Source organism: Ptychodera flava, chromosome 11 (genome assembly GCF_041260155.1).
Source record: "Ptychodera flava strain L36383 chromosome 11, AS_Pfla_20210202, whole genome shotgun sequence".
Lineage (NCBI taxonomy): Eukaryota > Metazoa > Hemichordata > Enteropneusta > Ptychoderidae > Ptychodera > Ptychodera flava.
In genome coordinates, this window is record NC_091938.1 from 42,824,341 (window position 1) to 42,847,803 (window position 23,463).

At 39.0% G+C, this 23,463-nt stretch overlaps 1 protein-coding gene across 3 annotated transcripts in view; it reads right to left on the minus strand.

Moving 5' to 3' along the window:
- The window catches only part of LOC139144572 (ras-related protein Rab-4B), an 83,104-nt gene that overhangs the window by 24,570 nt on the left and 35,071 nt on the right, over nt 1-23,463 (minus strand). For 2 of the 3 annotated variants that reach the window (XM_070715294.1, XM_070715295.1), the window contains exon 5: nt 6,921-7,075. In XM_070715294.1, the coding sequence (XP_070571395.1) occupies nt 6,921-7,075 (155 nt within the window). Of the gene's footprint in view, nt 1-5,602; nt 5,725-6,920; nt 7,076-23,463 lie in introns of those variants that run through there. The other variant, XM_070715296.1, reaches the window with a different exon arrangement.

A 23,463-nucleotide genomic window follows, 5' to 3' on the forward strand; every position in this document is an offset into this window, starting at 1 on the left:
CGCGTTAATAATAACATTGTAACAACTCTTTTCTCTGAGCATCCATGCTCTGAGCGACTGGAAGTTCATGTACTGTATACGCTGTTTGCAAATTTTTATCACAAGATCCAATATTTCCTGACTGTGTTTTTCCAGCATTGTTTTTCTATAAGCAAGTGTAACTCGGCGTATTCAACTCAGAGTAGGTCATGTACTCGGAGTATACATGTCCATGTAGGTCATGTACTCCGAGTATACAAGTCCGAGTAAGCAGTTTTACTCGGAATATGCAAGTCCGAGTACTCGGACTTATAAGTCCAACTCGGTTTTGGATCTCGGAGTATGCTGTTGAAGGCACTCTTACATACCTCCTATGCAACAACAAAACAAAATATTTGGGTATGAAAGTTGATATTCTGCATGCGACAGAAATTTTAATAGTTTGACAACTACTTGTTCGTCACAAGCTGGTGGCCTCCAGCTGGTGCACTATGCCTAACTAACAGCCGGGACTAACAGTCACTGCGTAGGTATGTCCAATACTACTACAAACTGTTTGACTGAATTCCAGCAGATGATGTGCCACTATATGCTATGAAAGGTGCAAATCAACTACTACTAAACGATCTCAAACGTGTAAATTTGGCAAGAATAATTAATGACATGGCTCACAAATGTTTTGAAAATTCAGTAAATATATCGATACTCACTCGCAAGTTACCATGTTGCTGACTTCACTGCGTTAGCGAAATGTTCCAACTGTCGTCTACCACCAAGTCAAAAAACGTCCCCTACCATGCCAGCTCTTCGTTTAGCAGTGGTTTCTGGATCATTTAATTATCTGTCACGACACTTTGAACTTCATCTTGGTCGTTTGAAGGCCTCATGAGATATGCCTGATTGCTTCACAGGGGCAGCCATGTCCGTTCATGTATATGCTAATTTATTAAGGTACGTAGTCACAACGTATAATGAACGTTGGTGGCAACTGCGCAGCCAACGGACACTAAACTCGAAACGTGGAATTAAAATCCGCACTGAGATCGCACATTTCGCCCTGAGTTATCATTTCCAAAACTTATACCCGATCAAAATGACTTAGACTAAAGTTGCGCAAAACATCAAATTTCACTGCGAGAGCAGTCGGAGACACTGCACAACTAGTGCGCAAATAAGCCTTAGCGGGAACACCGAGTCCCATGTTGGGGATATAGCATAGAAAGTGGCATTGCAAGTGGTTCCTTACCAAAACAATTAAAATTCCACAATTAAACTAAAATTTGAAGATATTTGCATGAAAACTTTAAATTTACATAACCCTACCTAACATAAAATCAGAGAAATCAAAGGAATCTGGCCAGCAATTTCTGAGTTGTAGGCTTTTTACCATTTTCACATTTTTCAACACCATTTGCATAATTTAGGAATTATCACATTCATTTGAACAATGGGTCCTCTTCACCCCATGATGCATCCACATACAAAATATCAGTGTTTTACACAGGGGTTTGGAGCAGATGCAGTGAGCAGACATTCAGACTGACATACATGCATACACACGTACAGGCACTGGCTTTTTCAACCTATCAGATAAGCTCTGATTGTTACCGTACTCGTCCGAGTATAAGCCCCTGCTCGTGTATAAGCCCCCCTACTGATTTCAGAGGATTTTAGAAAATGCATTACATCCGTGTATAAGCCCCTACCCTAGTGTAACTCAAATGCAGAACAGTTAGGAGAGTATATTTGGTCATTTAACTTGGTAAAATTACTTTGAAATTCATATAATAAAGAAACTATTAAAAGATGTTAAAACAATGGGAAACTGGAGTTCCCTTGACAGCATCGTATGGAAAATGACATGTTTTCCCAGTACTATCTTGATTCTTTGACCCTGCTCACCCCCGTCGCCTAAATAGAATAGTCTCACTTACGTCCGCCATTGTTTATTTTCATTCACGGCCACGATGTTTTCATGCTCAAAACAAGCAGTTTCTTTTGTTTGAAGCAATTATCCTTTCATTTGTGAAGACTTTTCCTGGTGACTATTACAGTTTTCACTGCTATGTTGTTGTTTTCACAAGATGTAGACAGTTTGATACTGGAATATTGAGTTGCCTTTCCGTGTAGGCAATGCATGCCTGTTCACATTACTGTGATCAGCAGCATACATGATGTCTTTGTTTCAAGTTTGGGTTTTTTTTCGACGCAGAAATTTCACCAAAATGTCACTTCTGTATTCAGAGATTGTACAATCAATTTCTTTGGATGTGTAAGTCGATTTTGAAAGCGATAGAAAGATTGAGGAGCTATGTGAGAGGTCTGAAATCGGCAGTCTGCGCCCCCAAACTGCGCTAGCGCATTTCAATTTGCGCTATCAATCTGCGCTCCCATTCTGCGCTATCGATCTGCGCCCCTGTTTTGCGCTCTCTATTTCTCCAAACCATATGTGCTGTGAAAACGACCCAACTAGCACAAGAACGTACTACGTCGATCATGATTTTACTATTTCCATCATTTGATTTTTTGATATGACATTGGATCGAGATATGGTGCTGCAGGCCGTTTAGGGAGCTGCATTTAGGACCCTGGTAGCGAGTCCTGTATCATCGATGGCTGCCAGACCTACGTGGAGATAGAGTTGACCTTTCAAAATTCTGCCTTCCCGACATACACCTACGTACTTTTTTGACTTTCCAAACATGTAAACTACATGTATGAGTGTGATAGAAACGACACATGTGCAACCACTTAACTTAACCAAGTATCCGCGGTTTGAAACAGTCCCGACATTTACGTCCCTCGGACTGGCACTGTCGCTCTACAAACCCTCGCCCCGTCCGGCTCATTCATTGACTCGGATGTGATACATTGTGAATGAAAATTCAATTTTATGAAATATAAATATTGTAGAATCAGTAGACAGTCCCCTGTAAAATCAAATAGGTGTGTACATACAGGTTCAGTAAGGTTGTACTTTCACTCGGCCGCTAGTTGACAGGTTCACAATCGATGTGATTGTGAGTGCACTGAACAGCTAGGACGTATGTGTTGTCATGCTGAACTGTGGCCCACGGTTAGTGGTTTTCAATGTTAAAACTCGTTGAAGTGCAAATATGTGCATAAAACTAGCCGTTAAAGGATGACCGGTCGATGAAAATACGAAAACTTTCCATGCAATATGCATTATTCACACCGACACGGCTTCATCAACTGTCCCGTACTAAAGAAAGATAACACGCGTATTCTATTCAACATATTCGGTCACCTATTCGGTAATGACGTAGTGCACGATCTCCTTCAAATGTTTTATTAGCCAAGCCTTTTTATGAGCTTACTGTTCTGACTGAGAATTTAAAATAAGTTCGAACTAAATTTAACTTATTCCAACTTAAAGTTGACCGTACATCGGTAGATCCTGCACGTAACGCTTGGCTGACGGATATTGATCGGAGCGCAAGGGAGGGGCGGGGGGTGGCCCTATATACCGGAAGGAAGGAAGTAACGAGTTCAAGTGACCTGAAAATGTACTTCCAGATGATTACAAGACGCTTGCGACGCTTGATCTCGACCAACATACCACGATTTTCGTTGCTCGATAATCCGGTCCTACAATCTCTCCAAAACAAAACGAAAACTGCCAGGACTTTTTTGGGGGAAAGTGTTGGGTCACATCGTACCGTGAAATTCCTGAAATATTACTAAAATGGCAAACTATCAGCTAAAATCGGTACTACAAGAACACATATAATTAAAGTTTGAAAAAATAATACGAGTCAATCTCTCCCGTTGTAGGAAAGGGCGACAGGTTTGCAGCGCGGTGCAAAAGCTATTAATTATAAGAAATACAACAAACATTTTATGTTGTCAAGAGTTAGATGTGTTCGTTTCATCTTGAGGTAGGAAAAATACAACCGATGTCGGCGCTGACATGAACTTGACAGTCATTTTTCACAAAGAACATGCATAAATTGCCGCGCGAGACAGGAAGTAGACAACGTGAGTCAAGAACAAGTGAATGTCCAACGCGATCGCGCGACGACAGCACACAGGTCTCGATCGGATAGACATTTTTACGCAAGTTTCGACATCTTCATCTTGACTGTGAACTCTGGTAACCAGATTGTAACTGTTGAGACAACAGTATACAGTTAATCTACTAGTTAAACATTCGAAAATTGGATTTAAACTAGGTTTAGCAAAGATGTGGTTGCGGTTTTAAATTGCCGTCTCCGGTATAGAAATAAATACATGCACCACGGTGTTTGGGTCAAGTAGGGGTAACTTTATTACTACTAGTCAAAAGTCTATATTCCACAGAGTGCCGTGACCACCCCCCAAAATGCTAGCAAGTGGCGAGATAACAGAGTTGTGGCTGCCGGGGGTGGCCACTGGCACTACCATTATGTATTAAATGTTTCTAATAACTATATTGCTGAAAACGTCACGGTTATCTTCCATTCCGACGTCTTGTGCCCCACTTGCCAAAAACTTTGAAAACGGTTGTTCACTCGAATTTAGGCTATCGCCGGGCAGATCGTCCATGTAGCCGACACGAACACAAAGTGTCTGTCAGCGGCCACCAAAAACTATTAAAAATAGTAAAGAATGAGCTACAAAATCACTATCAGTTTCGCTGGGAACATATTCGATCGCTTGTTACACAACTGTTACCAGATTTCAGGTAACACTGTTTACCACACAATGGATCTTTATTTAATACAGTAACCTATAGAGATAGCTGATTGATATCGTATATAAGACAGGTGCCTCTACTGCGGTAAAACTAATAGTTTATCCCTATTGTAAATCCGGTCCCCCGTGAGTTGAAATGTCCGACTTCTGCATGGTCACCGCGCCGTGCAGTGTAGCGACAATGATATGATTGCAATTTCGTTTGAAGTTCGTTTACATGTATGTTAACGCAAATAAGGTGAAAAATATCAATGTTTGCCAGTATCTTGTTCTACGGGACGAGATTGTGCTGCTCTTGTACTGCATGAACTTTGATCGAAGTGCGTTGGCCGTCTTTTGATTTTGAATGTCGAAAATTGCATATGTTACCTCTCCTAAAGCCTTGTGAACTGCGATTTGTTTGCATTTTTTCACGATTTTACTTTCTAACAAAAATAAGTTCACGTAAAATGTACTGATAGATGCGTAGGGAAGTTTTATTACTCACAAAATTTGTACTGTGTGTATAAATAATGAACGGTTGCTGCTCTCATAAAATTGCCGCTGCTTGGACGTGCATCTATGTGTCATAACCTTCCAAGAAACAAACATGATGTAATTTACTGATATGAGTAACACTGGATTCCCTTGTAGCTGATTTCCTTGATGTTCTGGTTGTAAGCTTTACTCTCTCCCTTACATGGCTAGTTTTTGAAAATGTCGGGAAATCAAAGACGATGTAAAAACTGCTCAATTCGCTTGCTCATTCCGACATAAACAACAGTGTACTAGTTTATCAACATATCATGTAGTGAGTAGAATTCAAAGAATATCCAAATGCCGAAACATTAAAATGAACACAATATGAGAAGATTCCTTTCACAAAAAGATCAACTTCAAGTGATACTTTTGAAGATTTGAAACCGAGTACGTATACCCTACTTCACACCTCGTTAGTCATACGTCATCGACAAGTCACCCACTGCGTCGGCAGGCTTGACGTCATGGACGTAGACTTGTCAATCATCACGGAAGTCGCGAACATGTATGATCTGTCGGGTTCAAACGTTTCTGTGAACATGAACAGAAATTCTCAGTATCGACAAAGAAATCGTCAAAAAAGAAGTTGAAAATCGTGATGCTAACGTAAACATAATTTTGAATCCACTTGTGCCATTCCATGTTGCAGGGTTGCGTCGCCAGCCCTGCCACTCACTCTGCTGTGCATTGTTGGACTCGGGGAAATAGTCGCCGTCGACTAACAGCAACGTCTAACCATGGGGATACTAACATAATTTTAGTCAGAACTTGACTTTGAGCTTTAAACTACTTGATCACTTCCCGAACTCCTTATACGAGAAAGAAAATCATCTAATTTTTACTACTTCACATATCTTGTTGTGTCGGATCCACTGTCCACAGAATGTATTATCGTGATTGTACCGGAAATATATTCGATCTTACATTACTCATAACCAGTCGTCCTGACAATCCTGACATACGTCAAAGTTTTGAAAAATACATTACGAAAATACTGAAAGTTTTCTAATATTATGAAAAATAGTGTTGCAAAGTGTTGGCAATGGCATGATGGTGGGAGGCAACCGACAGCTATAAAGTTACAAGTAAATACAAATATATTTCGACACTGATATGTCCTACGATCTGGCTGGCAGCTTTATCAATCTGTGGCAAAGTGCCACGGATTTATATCGCGTTAGTTTCGTAAATGTCACAGCTACAAAACTAAACTTATAATTCCATAGATAGCGCAGAATGTGGGCGCAGATCGATAGCGCAGAATGGGAGCGCAGTTTGATAGCGCAAATTGAAATGCGCTAGCGCAGTTTAGGGGCGCAGACTGCCGATTTCAGACCTCTCACATACCTGGATTGAGTGGCGGTGAAAAAAATCGTGCATAAAATTAGCATAAAATAAGCGTCCATGGCAGATAAAATGGGGTTGCTCGAGTATAAGCCCCTCCCCTAGTTTTACCGCTGTTTAGTGTTGCCGAACCGGGGGCTTATACTCGGACGAGTACGGTATATACAGATGACAAAATGTGAGAAGCACCTCATAAACATGTCATAAATTCGTTATTAAACACTGATTTGTCCAATCTTATATCAAAACACTGTACCGGTATATCAAATTATCGTAATAGCTGTAACGTTGACATTGTACAACTGCTTTGTGTCTACAAGTAAAAAAAGTATTATGATGCATCTGTTCACATAATGCCAATCTGATGTGTAGAATTATCTTACCATTTTCTTGTGCAAATCTGCTGGCTTCTAAGAAGGTTACTTCTCTATCTGCTTCCAAGTCTTTCTTATTTCCACATAATATAATAACAATATTTGGACTAGCTAGTGTCTTGGCATCCGTAAGCCAATTTGTCAATGCATTATATGTTTCTCGACTGAAAACAAAGAAATAATAATAATATCAAAGTGTTAATTTAACTGTCACAAAAGGTTTTTTGATTGCCAGTGTTCAATAGCTCACACATTTACCTGACATCCTTTACTGGATTAACTGACAATAATGTAAGAAACATGATTGATCTATTAGTTTAATATAAATTGTAAACACATGATTGTACTTTGTGATGTCTGTGTCTGTCTGAGGATTGAATCTAAGTGATAATGTTTGTATTTTTTTAACAAGTCATTGCTCATGACACAGTCCCGGCTCACACCATTAATTGACATGCACACGCAAACTACAATACAATGTCTGTGTGCCAAGTTTGAACGAAATCAGTTCATAGATAGTTCAGTTATGGTTCAAAAACATAAAAAAATCGTAACAAAATGACTGCCTGGTGACCACATTGGATCATATTGCGAAATTTATTGATGTGGATATATATGCCACAGTACTTTGCATGTGTACCAACATTGAACCAAATCTGTTCAGGGATAGTTGAGTTATGGTTCAAAAACATGAAAAATTTGCAACAACATGGCTGCCCAATGGCCATATTGGATCATATCGCAAAATAAATTGATGTGCATATGTATGGCACAGTACTTTATCCTTGCATATAGAGTTTGAAGAAATTCGGCTCAGGGGTGACAGAGAAACTGCTGCTGATGGACAGATGGACGAACGGATGGACGGACAGACAGGACTCAATCTATAAGTCCCCACCGGACTGCGTCCGTGGGGACTAATAAACCACGTACACCCAGCAACAATATACCAGAAGATTTTGACTAGTTCACAACATATATCAAATATGGACAAGCGATAGTGAGTGCATATAACACAAGTAATAATCTGTTACTTTTTTCATGCATCCTGCAATCTTCAGACAGAAGTAAAAGAAGTCCTAGCAACACTCATTTATTTAGGAATCCTTTCACTCCTGTCTGAAGATTGCAGGATGCATGAAACTTTGTACTTGAAGTAATTTATATTATCATTTGTAAGGCTTTGCTTTCTACATTTTCCACGAGGATTTATATATACACACACACACACACACACACACTCACAACTGAGTTGACCAGGATAATCTAAATTACATTCCCACTACAAATTTGTCAACACCCAAACGTGACCTTTGACCTACACATTGAACTTTCAAACCTTTCACCAAACCAAATAACATCCCACTATATGTCAACAACAGAAGCAATCCCCCACCCTCCATTATCTGTAACATACCAGAATCCATCAACAAACAACTGACCAGCATATCATCACACAAACAAACATTCGATACAGCCATCACACCATAGCAAGATGCACTCAGGAAGTGCGGCTACGACCACCAACTCACTTTCAAACCTGTACAGCAACAGGAAAAATGCACACGAACACGAAACATCATATGATTCAACCCACCGTTCAACAATAGCATCAACATCAACATCAGGCGCAAATTTCTACATTTCATCGACAAATGTTTCTTGCATGGTCATCCACTCAGGAAGATATTCAACAGAAATACACTCAAACTCAGCTACAGCTGTATGCCGAACATGCAAAGTATCATCAATTCACATAACAAATCAGTACTTGCCAAAGAATTGGAAAACAAGAATACAACCACCACCATCGTCACCAAATGCAGCTGCAGACAAAAGAGCAAATGCCCACTGCAGGGCTTGACAATTTTTTTTCCAGTTCACTTGTCTGTCGGACAAGTGGATTTTGAATTTCACTTGTCCTCTCAAAAATTTTACTTGTCCTCCATTTGTAATAATCAAGACCAAAATACTTGCGACGAATTCCGTAGCAGCTTTCAGGGCTTTCTTATTTTGGTAATTTTCGCCGATGTTGACGCCGATTTTTCTCAAAAGTTTACATTGCTGAAGTAGGCCTGCGTAAGGTCTGTGTTCCCGGCGTTATACAGCCTCCACCACAAGAGGCCGTATAACGTCGGGAACACACAGACCTGTACGCAGGGCTAACATTGAATTTGAAAGTGAGGGTTACTTTCTGGACTCCGGTCTGCGTAACACAGACTCCGTATCCATAACCTACGGTTAGTCTATTTTCATCTGCTTTGTTGTCACCGTAAGCGTTGGACTATGCCAAACTTTTACTGCAAAGCCGGCAAACTCGACAAATACCCATGGATGAATGGCTTGACCTTCCACCGTTTCCCCGATGTTAAGAAAGAGAAACGCCTGAGATCGAAATGGATAAGGATGATACGACGTGAACTTAGCTTGGTACCTAACAGTTTCCACATGTTTGTGATCTATTCTGCTCTCGGACTATGTGCCCCATAGACGTGTGTCCATATGCCTGAGAAAAAGAAAGTCAAGAAACCAAATGGCTATATTTCCTTTATATAGGGATTATGCCACCATGTCATCTTCGACGTTCGATTTTACTGTGAAAAGTAGCAAGTTCATCTATCATGTAACCGTCGATCGTTCCCTATCATTCTCAAAATTCATACCTGGTACTTAATTTGCTTCAAAACCGCTCGTTTCGTGTGATTTTCTGCCGAATTCGACGGACACATCGCCAAAACATATGCGTGAGCGACATTATTCGACATTATTCGAGGGCGTTAATTCTTCCAGATCAACCAATGTACTTACTTAACAAAATGGCATGCAACAGTCTTGATGTCGGCGTCTCGCCAACGCATTTAAAACGGGAACTTGCCTCTCCACTTGAAGAGCAAGATCATTAAATACATTAAAATAAATTTTCACAAACACAAACTAAGGAAAGAATCTACACTGCGACTGATGAGAAACCACACTTGGGTTTCAAAACGCAAGCATCAAAGGGCCACTCTATCAATTTTGTCACACCATAGGCCCAGCTGCGTCTCGCCATAAGCTTTCCCCATACGAACAAAACATTACCGTACACACAATTCCAAACTTCCCTACAAATATCCGAAACGAAACAAACATTTTTATCAACACAAACAGTCGGATAAGAATGTAGGAACACATAATCAAAATGAATCAAACACAAACTCGACACAAAAAAAAACCATTTTAGATAGTATGGTGGGGAGCCTCTTTTACATTTTTTACATTAGTTTCTAATATAAGGTCAATGGATTTCTCAGCAAGCTCTACGTATACCAACTCAGCCTTTTTAGCTTTGGAAGGGGGAATCTTCCTTGATTTTAAAAATTCTCGTAGCTCTTTCATGTTCATTTTGCGGACGTCTTCACGCGTGATGTTGCGACTTCCCTCCATGACTGAAATTTTAGCCCCCCTTTTTGCAAAATCTCAAGCACCCCCATGCGACCGATGCTAAAAATTTGTGCGTTTTCTGACAACTCGAAACCAACGTATTGAATTATAACAGGAAAATATGCACACATAACTGGACAGTGTTGACTGTGTATTGCATGCACTACATCTGCCGAGATGACGGATTGAATTCATTGCCAGACGACCGCACTACATCACAGAACTGTAGTTTACAGAGAAAAATATCATTCCAAACACACTTTCTTTATGTCATTGATAGCCTTGATTTTCTTTGGACATTGGATCAACAGATTTATGAAAGACATCTCTTTAGTCTGTGACAGGGAAAATAATCGCAATCATACAAATCCATATGCAATGACAGTAGGTCAGAATTCGTAAGACAATAGTTGTAAACATAGACACAAAACAGCACAGAACAGACAGTAGATAGACGGTACACAAACAAAGTCATATTCATGAAAGAAAGATATATGGACCTCTGGCCAGAAGACCAAGACGTGATGTCAGGTGTTTCAAAAATAGTAAGCGCATCCTGCCCCACATGTGGCACCCACCATATATCAATCTATAAGTCAGATAGGTAGTGGTCACTAACTAAGGCCCAATGTCACCGATGCCAACAGTGATCATTTGTCGAAGAGAGATATTGTATTTATCTACCAGCTTGCGATACCTGCCAAAAAAGTGGTTGAATGTAGCTTGCTCTGGTATAACCTTGATTTAATAGTTTGTAAGAGAGATGGCCATGTCTCTCTACAAAATAACCATATGAACTGCATGCTCTAGCATATCGAATAAGCTGGGAAATGTATACCCCAATAAGCTGGTGAGAGTGGAATATTACTTATGAGGTGTGGAAAGTTGATGATACTAAAGTTGAAATCATCTCTCTTGTCATATAGCCTAGTAGAAAGGTGACCATTAGAGTCGAATTCAAGTAAAATGTCCAGATATGAAGCAGAAAAGGCCATTTCTGTAGTTTCTTTAAACTCGATCAGCCAAGCCAAGTACACATGCTTACTCATAACAGCTGGACCACGATGATCAACAACATTGTTCTGTGATATCCCAATACAAAATTAAAATATTGTGATTAATATGTTGTACTGACTATAAAGTTGCAAATGTTTCTTTGGGTGTTGAAACATGTTTGCACAGAGTGTCACAAATCAACACACCAAACAGCGATGTTCATGAAAGAACAACCTGCTTTACTTCCATGGACTTTCTGGTCACCCATTGCACTGCACAGTACTAGAGATTTCCCATAATGCATCATGATTTGTACCAACGTAGATTCCCCTGTGAAGTCTCCCATGTGTAGACAAATTCCTGGACTAGTTGTAAAAATTCTGAAAACGTACTTTTAAGGACACCTTTCTTCTCAATTCCCATTTTAAAGGATTAAGAAAATTGTGCTTGCATTTTTGTAAATTTTCCACTGATTGTGTCCTTAGCCATACAGAATAATGTGATGGCAAGTAAGGAGACTAGTTGCACCTGTTTTATGAAACAAAAGGATATTGATTTTTTCTAAATAGAAAAGACAAAAGAAATTTACATGCTAACTTTCTTCAGAGAATGACCCCTTCAGTTTGTCATAACTTGCTGCCCAAAACTGTGACATTTGTAGTACCTGCAGACTGTGACTTTTATGGTTAATTGACGGTTTCTTTGAAATTTATACTACAATATGTCAACGTACTTTTAATAAATATAATTAATCAATTATCCTGAGACTTCACATTATTGCTTTTATGCAGAACTGAAAAAGTTATAAGAAAACTAATGTCGTTGGTACAAATCAAATAGCATTGTGGGTAATTTATTGTACTGTGCACTGGTATGCCTGTGTTTCCTCTGGCTTCTGAAAATTCTTGGTAAATTTACAAATTCAGTCTCAAAAGTTTTAGTAAATTTCAAAATTTGTTAGTAAACTGGGAATTTGCAAAGTGAGACATTGTACAAGCAAAAAGCAACATCTACTTTGTATGGACTACACTGAATTATGGTACAAACACAAATTACTTCTTCATTTAATAACACCTTTATTGTCATCCTTCAATCAAATCTCAGGTTCAAACAGAGCTTTCACAAGTTTCAGACAAACCTACAAATGTGCATTGTCTCTAGCTGAAGCAAGCCAGCAGTAGCCATTGTCCTTGATTTTGGCGTGCTTCAATAATTACTGTTGTCTTTTGTGATAGAGTTGACACCTATGTAATTTCTCCCCTTTTGTACCATTTCTATCTCATGACATGTTGTTCTCTGTCATGCTAATGCCATATAAGAGTTATCTGAAAGAGAAATTAAATCTGATTTTAGCAAACAATATTCCATGAAAAGTAGACATGACATGTTAAAATTAACTTTATCAATTCAAGTCAACGGTCTTGAAAATATGAGACATAGAAATACCGGTACAAATGTTTAACTTGTACAGATGAATTAGCAAACTCATTGACATTATCAGGTGTAGATAGTGCCAGTCTTGTCCCCCACTCTCACGAACATTCAGCAGTGATAAGTGAACATTTACAGTGGTCATAAACAGTGATAAGTAATTATATGCCAAGCCAAAAAATACTGTATTTACTATTACTAAATATGGATGACTGCAGAATTTTCATGTAAATTCACTGACATTGCCAAATTATGGTACAAATTATTAATAAAATTTTGATTGACTTTGCCAGAAATGACTTCATGTTCCTATTCCTACACTCTCATACTGGTACTTCGATTTACAGTGCACTTTCTTTAGTATCACTTGAATCACATGAAATACTTCTCGGTAGTTGTGTTAGTTCAAACATGTTGTGCATGTTACACAGTCTCATTACATAGCTCGTTAAATGTCCTAGATACCTTTGATGAGTGACATATTTGAGCTGCTTGATTTTCAAAGTCATCTTGCTGCTGACATGTACAATATGCATACAGGTACTACTATGTGTACTGACCTTCAATCAATGTTCATTTCAAACACTTTCTCCATCTTCTCCGTTTCTGTATTCTCTCAGGGCTTCTTTGTGTCTGTTATCTTGTTTTCTAAGCTATCTACTTTCTTTTCATTCTTGTCTTACTTGGTATACACAGTTATAGTCTGTCTACGTTTGGAAAATTCGAACAGAAAATGGCCAGCCGATCCCTCTATACTTGCATGCTTGACCGCCATGATAAATAAAACTTACACAGGTATATCAGTTTTGTTTGGGGCATTTTCTTTTGGCCTAAATACTTCCGGAAATGCACTCCTGACCAATCAAATGTGATGTTACTAAACAATGGCAACTGTTTATCGTTGCTGAGGCTAGGGGGTCTCATATAGCTCCGTAAAAACCATGCCAAAATGGTCACAGGCGAAGAAACTTCGGCGTCCATGCAGCTATACCTAACTATGAATGTCCAGTGATTGAATGTATTGATAACATTTTATGATTTGAGCATAATAAAGCTGATTTTGATTGATGAAGGTATTTCTCTCTAGTGTGGCAAGCGGCCATAACAAAGGTCTGCAAGCTGTCATTCAAAAAAGGATGCGATACAGGTGTGAATCGGGAAACGTTTTCGATGTCAACATGTTAGATACGCCACAGCATTGTAATTAGATGGAGCGACCGCAATGCAGACCCGCAAGCACAGGCGCTCTGTAGCTTGGTAGTCTACTAAATAGATTGATTTTCGGTTCGATTTATTGATCCCGTAGTCAATATGCCCACAACTGCAACCTAAACACTCATTTAGGTTTCAGTGCGGGCATACTGACTGCGGGATCGATAGATCAAGATGAAAAGCGATCTATTTAGCAGACTACCCAGCTCGAGCGCCTGTGCCCGCTAATATGTCACTCAAGCCATAGCGCGTTCTTGCGTAGACGCCATACCAAGACACAGAACTGAACTGTCATTTAAAGTTCAGATTCAAGTTCTTTTAGATGTTGCTGTCGTGAAAAGTATTATTATTATCATCTTGCCGTTTTAAAAGATTTTTGAGGACCTACACTACATCGTGTGTTGCTCCATTGCCATGGAATCCGATGTCAAGGAAAGGCGGTGACTTTTTCAAGTTGCATAAAATTTCCTTTCTGGTTGTGTTAGTTAATTAGTCGAAATACGTTTGTTCACAATTGATTAAACCATAGACGGTGGACTGTCTCGATTTTCCCGTCTATGATTCGATATTCACTGACTCATTCTTTCTCTTCTTTGTCGATCGATGAAAGTATTTTCATCTTCAATACTCTGTCCTAATTTGACAGATGTAATATCCAAACCTATAGGCCCTATTGTCATTTATTTCTGACCAACGTACAAAAACTTGGTCCGTTCGCCAAAGCACATATTTGACGAGATGTTTTGCTAAACGGTGAATAAATATATTGGATGAACAGTCGTACTCTATGCATTAGGGGATATTCATGTTGCAGTCTCTCCAAAAACATCGGGATGTTTAGGCGGTGACTCAGTATATAGTTGAATGAAAAACTTTTCGGACATCATATTTTTATCTTAGCGTACACTTGTCGGTTGGATGTGTGACCGTACGCAGATTGCCCATATTCTCCTTAAAACTAGTCAAAACAATTCTGCGACAATGATGGTGTCTCTAGATTGTACTTGAACCCGTACCCGCGACCATCGTTTTTTTTATGTGTTCCATGGTTGATGATTGGTAGAATTCATGTATCAAGATTTGAAGACACACGTGATTGAATCCTGTGAATGTTAGGCAATTGACGGTGTGTAGGGATGGCCATAGTCCAAGGACCATGTGAGTATCAGCAGTACGCAGTACATTGCACGCTTTCTAAGAATGACCAGCGTGATTCCATAGCTACCATGCGAAATCCGGCTTTGACCAACGTTCCTGTCCTGTCGTAGGATAATTTTCGAGCTGTGTAGCTACTGTTGAGGTTCAGATATCCAAATCTTTCGTGTTCGAAAGGCTTATTGATTTACAGAAAATACTACCGGTAAACTGTTGTTATTAGTTTACATGTACATAACCCAGCACACGGGGCAAAGCTAAATACTTACAGGTTGGAAAATTCTGCGAGTCGCTCTCACCAGTGGTTGCGAGGAAAAAAATACGTTGGTATCATTGATCCGCCATGTTTATTGTTGTTTGTACGACTAGTTTGAAAGTCATAGACTTTCTTAACAGTGAAATTCATATTGCAATTCAATAGGTAACCTGTACATTTACGTACATCAATTCGGGAGCAGAAACGTTTACAGACTTTCGATGGTGATAACTAGCTCCATGCTGTGACATGTCTCTAGTTACGAAGTTTATCCGGTAAACTTCGTAGATCGAAATCGACATGACATTGAGCGGTCATCGTGAAGGTTAAATAAATGTCGACAAAATAAAACATCAAATGGCGAGACGAGAGAGAGAGAGACAGAGAGAGAGAGAGACAGAGAGAGAGAGACAGACAGACAGAGAAGTGGTTTATGCACTCGCGAACTGATCATGGTCTATAGGATGGATGGATGCAGTGTCAGTTTACACATTTGCGCTGCACAGATATCGAAAATGTACAGATACTTTCCCGAAATTTGACTAATTTTATAACAAGAGTAGAACAAAACTAAAAGTGTTGAAGTTACTCTTCAGATGCTTGATTCGCAAGTTTGCTAAAGTTATATTATACTTAGGCCTACAGAATATAGTCGCTGTAGTCTTCTGTTCAAAGAAATATGTTCTTCAACACCACGTTTCTTATGATCGGTAATGTTACATTTTATTATTTTGTGAATAAGCTTATAAATTAATGCACCACGGTGTTAATTTCGGATTAATTCAACGATTTTGAACCATAATTATTTTTTTTAGTGAGAGGGCTTTTAGTAGTTCTGTAGAATGTGACAAAACGAGCGAAAATAGCAGAGTATGTTGGCAATGGCACAACAACGTCTATTAAAGCTATCGTTTAGCTGCAACGATTGTACAGTTGCGGCCCGTGCCCGGGCCCTGGGTAACCCTAATTCAGAACATAATAATGCCGTCAGTTGCAGCGCATTGTGTTGTGTATACCTTTGTCATTACTGTTGAAGTATACCTGTTATTGCTACAAGCATCGCGTGCCGCTTCATGAAACGTTTCTCAGTGTAGTGGTCTCGCTGTTATATTCAGTTACGTATAATATGTTGTTTGCATGTCAACACATTATCCTGTTTACAACCTCCTGTGCACACTAATCGTGACCGTAATTTACAAAGACATAAACATTTGATCCCGCCCGTGAATGTTAAAGGTGAACAGGATTAACTTGATCCCGGGTATCAAGTCCCTGGCCTTTAAAATAAAGGCACTAAGGGTGACTTTGTTATATCTATTGATAAGTTTCTTGTCCTCTTTCTACTTAAGTGATAATTATGACAAAGTGAATTATTTGAGTAGTGTTGTTATTTTCTGAGTGAGTTTCGTTAAGTGCATGTGAGTCTTTTTTGCTCACTCAGCTCAAATTCATCATAATATTGTATGTATATTTTGAATGACAATCAAATGAATAAAATAAAGTGAATACTGGTCATGTGACCTAATTAATTATTCAAAATGGCCACAAACATTAGTAATTTATCATTATCTTTACATGTTTTTCAATTTTCCAGTAAAAGATAATATCGTACATATCCCAATGCTAAAAGTCCCATGACAATGAACTTTCATGTAAAGTTTACATATTATGATAAACTTTACACAGATATGATAAACTTTACACAAATTTTCTTGTCCTCACTCATAAGAGAAGAATTACACAAGGGGTCCTTGAACAGGGGTTGGACAGAACAAGGTATCCATTTTATAACATCTGACATTTGAATTTATCAAACTTTGTCTACAATAACAAGATATTTTTGGAATTGGAGTATACCAATAGCCCCAAAATGTGCAAATACTGGTCACATGACCAGTATTCTAAATTTACAATGATTTTCAGATATTTTCTTCTCTTTCTGACTATAAAGACTTTATCACTTCCCATTACTCAAATGTGTTTAAATGTATATTAGATTCTGTAGTCTACAACTGATGATTCTAAGAAAATGTTTTTAACATCATTTCATGAACCAAATACAAGCTTCTTTCAAATCAGTGTACACTAACATTGCAATCTTTTTCCAAAAGACAGAATTTGATTATTCGAGTTTGCAAACTTCATCCAATATACATGCAAAAACATAAGAACACACAATTTTATTGTAACCAAAACAGTATTTTTTCCTTTAGTACGAAAAAATTAAAATAATGTAGCCACACACTAAAAACCAGACCAAAAACCCTCAAAATATCACAAGGGAGCCATTTCTGGACAAGCTGGGTTTTGTAGCATGTACATAAGTATAATAAAATGGTTTCTTAGAACACAACACTGTCAATATTGATGATGTTGCTGTCTTTTATCATAGTCTGAAGTATCCATGTCGTCTCTAAGCCTTCCTCTTTCCATCGACCAACAGTAACATTGAAGAACAAAAAGCAGAAAGGCCTGTAGTATATTGCGTTTTCAAAGTACTGTATGTAAAACCAACTCAACTTTTTTATTTTGTTTTCTCAATTATAGATAACATACAATAAAGTTCATTCTATCTTCAATTGCATTTTTACTATCACAAAAATTACTCTAAAGAAAATAAAAGACTGCAGACGCCAAGCATTATACTTGGAGACAAAATAAATTGAGTACATACACGGTCCAAATATGTCATCTGATACTGATATATAGTCACTTCTGCACCATTGTCCTCTGGTGAATGAATAGTTGACAAAAAACAGACTGGCTTACTATCAATCCAGGGCAGGGCCAGCCATTCTCAATAACATTGTTCCCCTCTGGATGTTCGTTGGTAAGCATGTCTGGCAGCACAGAACTAAATTTGACTGTTCCATACAGCCATGTGTCCTGTTTGTAAAGACCATAAGCTATCCTAACACTTGTCTAAAAGTTGTCAGTCTACAGATGATGGCCTAAAAATTAACCCTTTTCCTGCCAAGTCAGTGAAAATCAGGTCAAAATTCGGTGTAGCCAGAATCTGAGCACCGGTGGCCGTTTTCCTGCCAAGTCGATGGGGATTGGGCTGGTTTTCGGTAACCCGTTTCTGCCAAGTCGATGGCACTATGTGAGCTCTCCCTCGTGCGTTTAGGGGTTTGCAGGGAGTAGAATGACAGGGAAAGGTGCAGAAACCTGTCCACAAGTCCCCCCACACCTGAGAGGGCGCTGGTTTTTTCACAACTTTTTAGCGGCCTTTGCAGGAATGCATGGTGATGCTTTCTGACGGAGTTGGACGTACTTGGCTCTGGGGCACTTTATAGATTGCTGCCGAGCTTGACCAAGTCGGCAGTGCTAATCTAAAAGGCTATCTCTTAAAAACGACTTGGCTGATGGTGCCAATGGTGCAAGGCAAAAATCACTGATTCAGTTGTGATTGACGGGAAAATGAGAACGTATTTTTGATGGGACAGCTTGACTTGTTCCTTCAATGGAACAGATATGAACAACTTGGCAATACCCTTATAAATTGGTGTCTGACGTATTCAGCTGGGCTTGAGCTCTGCAAGTTCAAGCCAGGCAACGTCATTCACTGCCTTGGCCGTGCCACTCAGCAGACATGGCTTGGATTATTTATTCCATTGTTCACAGAATTGGCTTTGGCTTGCAGGCAGACGTCACGGGTTGCCCAGGACTTGGTTGCTATATACGCATACAGAAAATTCTAGAAGGGACATGAGGTCAATGGTACTGGGTTACTGCCTGTACTGAGGAGGGACTGCTTTTGTTATGCAAACCAGTAGGGTGTTACACATACTAGGCAAGTTCTTAGCATTCATGACAAACAGTACAGAAAAGTTTGTTTTTAGAACTGGTGTCAGTCCAACTACAGTAGCAGGTACTAGGTGGCAATGAAACTGGGTCTTGAGAGTAGTATTGAGCAGATGAAAAAACAAGACTCTGTTCCAAAATAGAGTTTATTTCTAAAACTTCGACGTTTCGATTCCACACAGGGAATCTTCATCAGGAATCTAAAAAACAACAAAATTACAGTAAATATGGGACTAGTAAAAACGAAAACGAGCAACACTGGCGTAAAACCATTTAAAAACTATTCGAAGAACTGAGTTGTTGGTTTATAAAAGGAACTATTGCTAAAAATCTGTACAGACGAGAAGAAAAAAGTTTTGAACTTACAAACAGAAGACGAGTGAACACTCAGTCTAAAAGTAGCGATGTTGACCTGCCGGATCGTACAAAGCCAATGGCGCGAAATACAATGAAGGGAGGGCTCCCCAGAACAAACAACTTACAGACATGAGGAAAGGACTCCCTAGCTGTAGGTGAAGCGGATTTGAAAACCCATAGGAACTGTAATTTATTTACCAGTCCTTTTTTGATGCCGTTGGGTGACAGAGTACCAAAGCTTATGAATGAAATGAAGTTCAAGCTGCTTTCTTATTTTATCTGCTTTTGAATACACTTTACAAAGACCAGAGAAACGAAAATTATTGATGTTGTGCCCGGGTTCATGAAAATGGTGGGCTACTAGAGTATGTTTATGAGTTCTGATACTGTATAAATGTTCATTAATTCTAGTACGGAGTTCACGTTTCGTTTCGCCTATGTCGGACATGTAACATGTAATACACGCAATATCATCTACGTTATTATCTGTGATAAGTGTAACACATTATACATAGGCGAAACGAAACGTGAACTCCGTACTAGAATTAATGAACATTTATACAGTATCAGAACTCATAAACATACTCTAGTAGCCCACCATTTTCATGAACCCGGGCAAAACATCAAAAGCAGATAAAATCAGAAAGCAGCTTGAACTTCGTTTTCGTTTTTACTAGTCCCATATTTACTGTAATTTTGTTGTTTTTTAGATTCCTGATGAGATTCCCTGTGTGGAATCGAAACGTCAAAGTTTTAGAAATAAACTCTATTTTGGAACAGAGTCTTGTTTTTTTCATCCGCTCAGTACAGAAAGATAATGTACATGCATGGCAGCTGGAAATGTCAGCGCCTTTTGGTGGACCGATTGTGTTAGGTCCATGATAATAAGTGCAGCCATATCTAGACCATGCAGTGGAGCGAGTATGGTCACCTCTCAGCCATCTGCATTGTCAGAATGAGTCAACTCGAGTAGTGGCAAGTGCCCATATCGCTGTACAATGGCCGCCAGATATGGGCGACGTTGATGGCTAGAACAATGGAGCATATTGCATTGTACTAAGTGCATTACAAAAGTGAGACTGACAATTTGGGTGTATTGACTGGTTATCACTCATTAGCTGCAGCCCAAGTCAAGACAGTACAACCCGTAGCTAACTAAGGACCGCACAACTAACTTGGTAATGAACGGTAATACTCCTAGTTTTAGCTAGCTTTGAAATGAACTGGCTAAACTACATACAAGCTTAGCTGAAATGGCTAAGCCATGTCTTTGTACAATGGCAAAAACATAGTTTTTGTGCTAAACTGCCAAGTCCTTAAAACTTAGGTATTCAATTGACCCTTCCTTGGGAAACAGGACAGGTTTGCCCCTGGTGCAGCCACACCCTTGGCATGACCCCCTGGGTCTCTGACTAACCGACGAGTGAGGTGATGTTTGTGCCAAGTGGACATGTGCAATACTGAAGGAGCTTAATTCTGAAAAAGTAACCATGAAAGGCAATAAAATGACACACCCCCCTAGGGCAAACAAAGCTGGTGACCTGAATTTTTTCTGCAGTAACCCTTGAGCACCTTCCCCTGTATACGGGCATGTAAAAATTATCGAAGTCTACCATGTATCAGTATGGCTAAAACAACCCTGAAAATGGGCGTTTTCTGCCAAAATGCCTGGCAGGATAGCGTGCATGAGAGGTAACCTTTTGCAGGCACCTATTATGGGGCTGTTCTCTACTGATTTGGCAGGAAGGCGTGCAACAAGCTCAGCAGGAAAAGGGTTAAGTAAACTCTGCATAAGATCAAAGATTCCTTGCCTTGCTTGCCAAACTTTTGGTTTAAGGTTCTCATTGCCTGAAATATAAACACATACAAAATTATATGGTTTTGAACATTGTAAAGTTTTATGTATTGGTGCAATTTTTTATATCAAATAAAAAGACAGTTTCAGTAAGATAATCTAAGTATAAAGCCATGACCATTGGCATGTTCTATGAATAAGAACAAATCTTGATATGGACTAGGAATTATTATTTCATCTCTCTCTCTCTCTCTCTCTCTCTTCTCTCTCTCTCTCTCTGAACAGGTACCAGTTTCAGATTTCAAATACTAACAAATTACAGTATGTTATACACTCAATCTAGAAATCTGCAAGGTATTAGCACCAATTGGTTTCAATAAAATGTAGATGACAAATATAATAATTACTTTAATTTGTACAATGCGTACACACACTATCTGTACTCTCCTTATATTTGAACACGTCACTAAATAATATTTCATCATTGGCATTAGTATACAATAATAAAAACTATTTAAAGTAGATTAGATTATGAAGATATATTTATATAAAACCATATGAAATAACGATGAAACAGACGGTCAGTTCTGCCTCCAATACATCTCTACAGTTGGTAGGACACCTATAGTAAGACACAAACCTAAAAATGCCCTTATCTGTCAACATCTGCCTAATCACCTCTGTTGTTGCTCTGTTGTTTCCCGGTTGCTTTTAGGTTTGTAATGTTTACTAATAAAAGTCGAACTATGCTAATTATCATCTTCGATAAATAGTCATCTAACTGTGCATTGCCAGTAATCAATATAAAGAGGAGCTAGCCTACCTTTTCATACATTGCACAGCCATGGCGGTGGATTACTTCTAGGGCACGGATCAAACTTCCCTTTGCTGAACTGAGGGCTGACTTCCTTCGCCGTTAGTGTGGTCTACGCCACCATTTTGATCCACATCAATGTCTCGTTGGTCCACAGTGAGGCTACCCACAATTCCCCTTGATTTGTTCACTTAGCCATTTTTTGCTAAAGGCTTCTTCAATTTTATCAGTTTCTTAACAATATTTAACTTCAGGATTATTTGTTAAAACTATGTTCCAAGATTATTGATTATGTTTAAAATTCAAGAGTAAATTGAATGAGAAGTCGATGTTTGAAGGTGCTAAAAATTGTACACTTGTCAAGATAAAGTTATCAGCAACTAAGATGGTCATATCATACCACCTGTCAGACATGCAAACTTCCTTTGTTACGAACATTTAAAAAAATCAATACCCTTTCTTTTGCCTACACAGATGCAACTTATTCCTAGTTTCCTTGTAAATATTGTATATGGCTGTCAAAAATTGTGTCAACAAAATTACAAAATTGCTATCTCCTCCGCGGAAAAAGGGTTGCTCTTCTCATTATTCACAGTGAGATATCAGAAAATTATGATCATCAGAACTATGTTGCCAGAATTTTGAAATATGGAATGAGTTGTTCTGTGCACAGAAGAAATTTGCTTCAGTTTAGTGAGTGATCTCCGGGTGTACAGATCATGGAGAATTGTGGGTAGCCTCACTTACTGTGTGGTCTGGTATGCCATCTTAACTTTCTGAATGGCTTTCTACAGGTACTTGGTTCGGTCAAAATGATCCCCCAAAACACCCCTGTCTATAACGGATCAAAGCGTAGCTGTCGTCGGCTGCCATTTTTAAATTCCTGTCAACTTTCGCTCACAATCGCCGCTTAGATATCACAAAGTTGACGAAGCTGTTTGTATGTGAAGGTCTATGTGGTTGTTTAGAAGGTCGTATTAGGCCCCCTAGCTTTCTGACTTGGTGTTGTGTGGCTAGTATTGCAATTCAGGCAAGGAAAGACCCTGATGTTAACATAAGGTGGTTTCGATCAGGTTCGAACTCACAACGTACGGTACCCAAAAAGTTCATTACAATTTGTGCAAACTTGGCTGAGGCCATCCTGAGGAACATAGATACTAATTATCAAAGCAATCAAACAAGCCGTCTCACACAAGAAGATATTTTGATAAAAAATACTGAGATGGTAGCTTTGGCGGTATGGGAGCCTTTGTGTGTGACGGACATACATCCGCACATACCCACAAATATACAGACATACAGACATGCA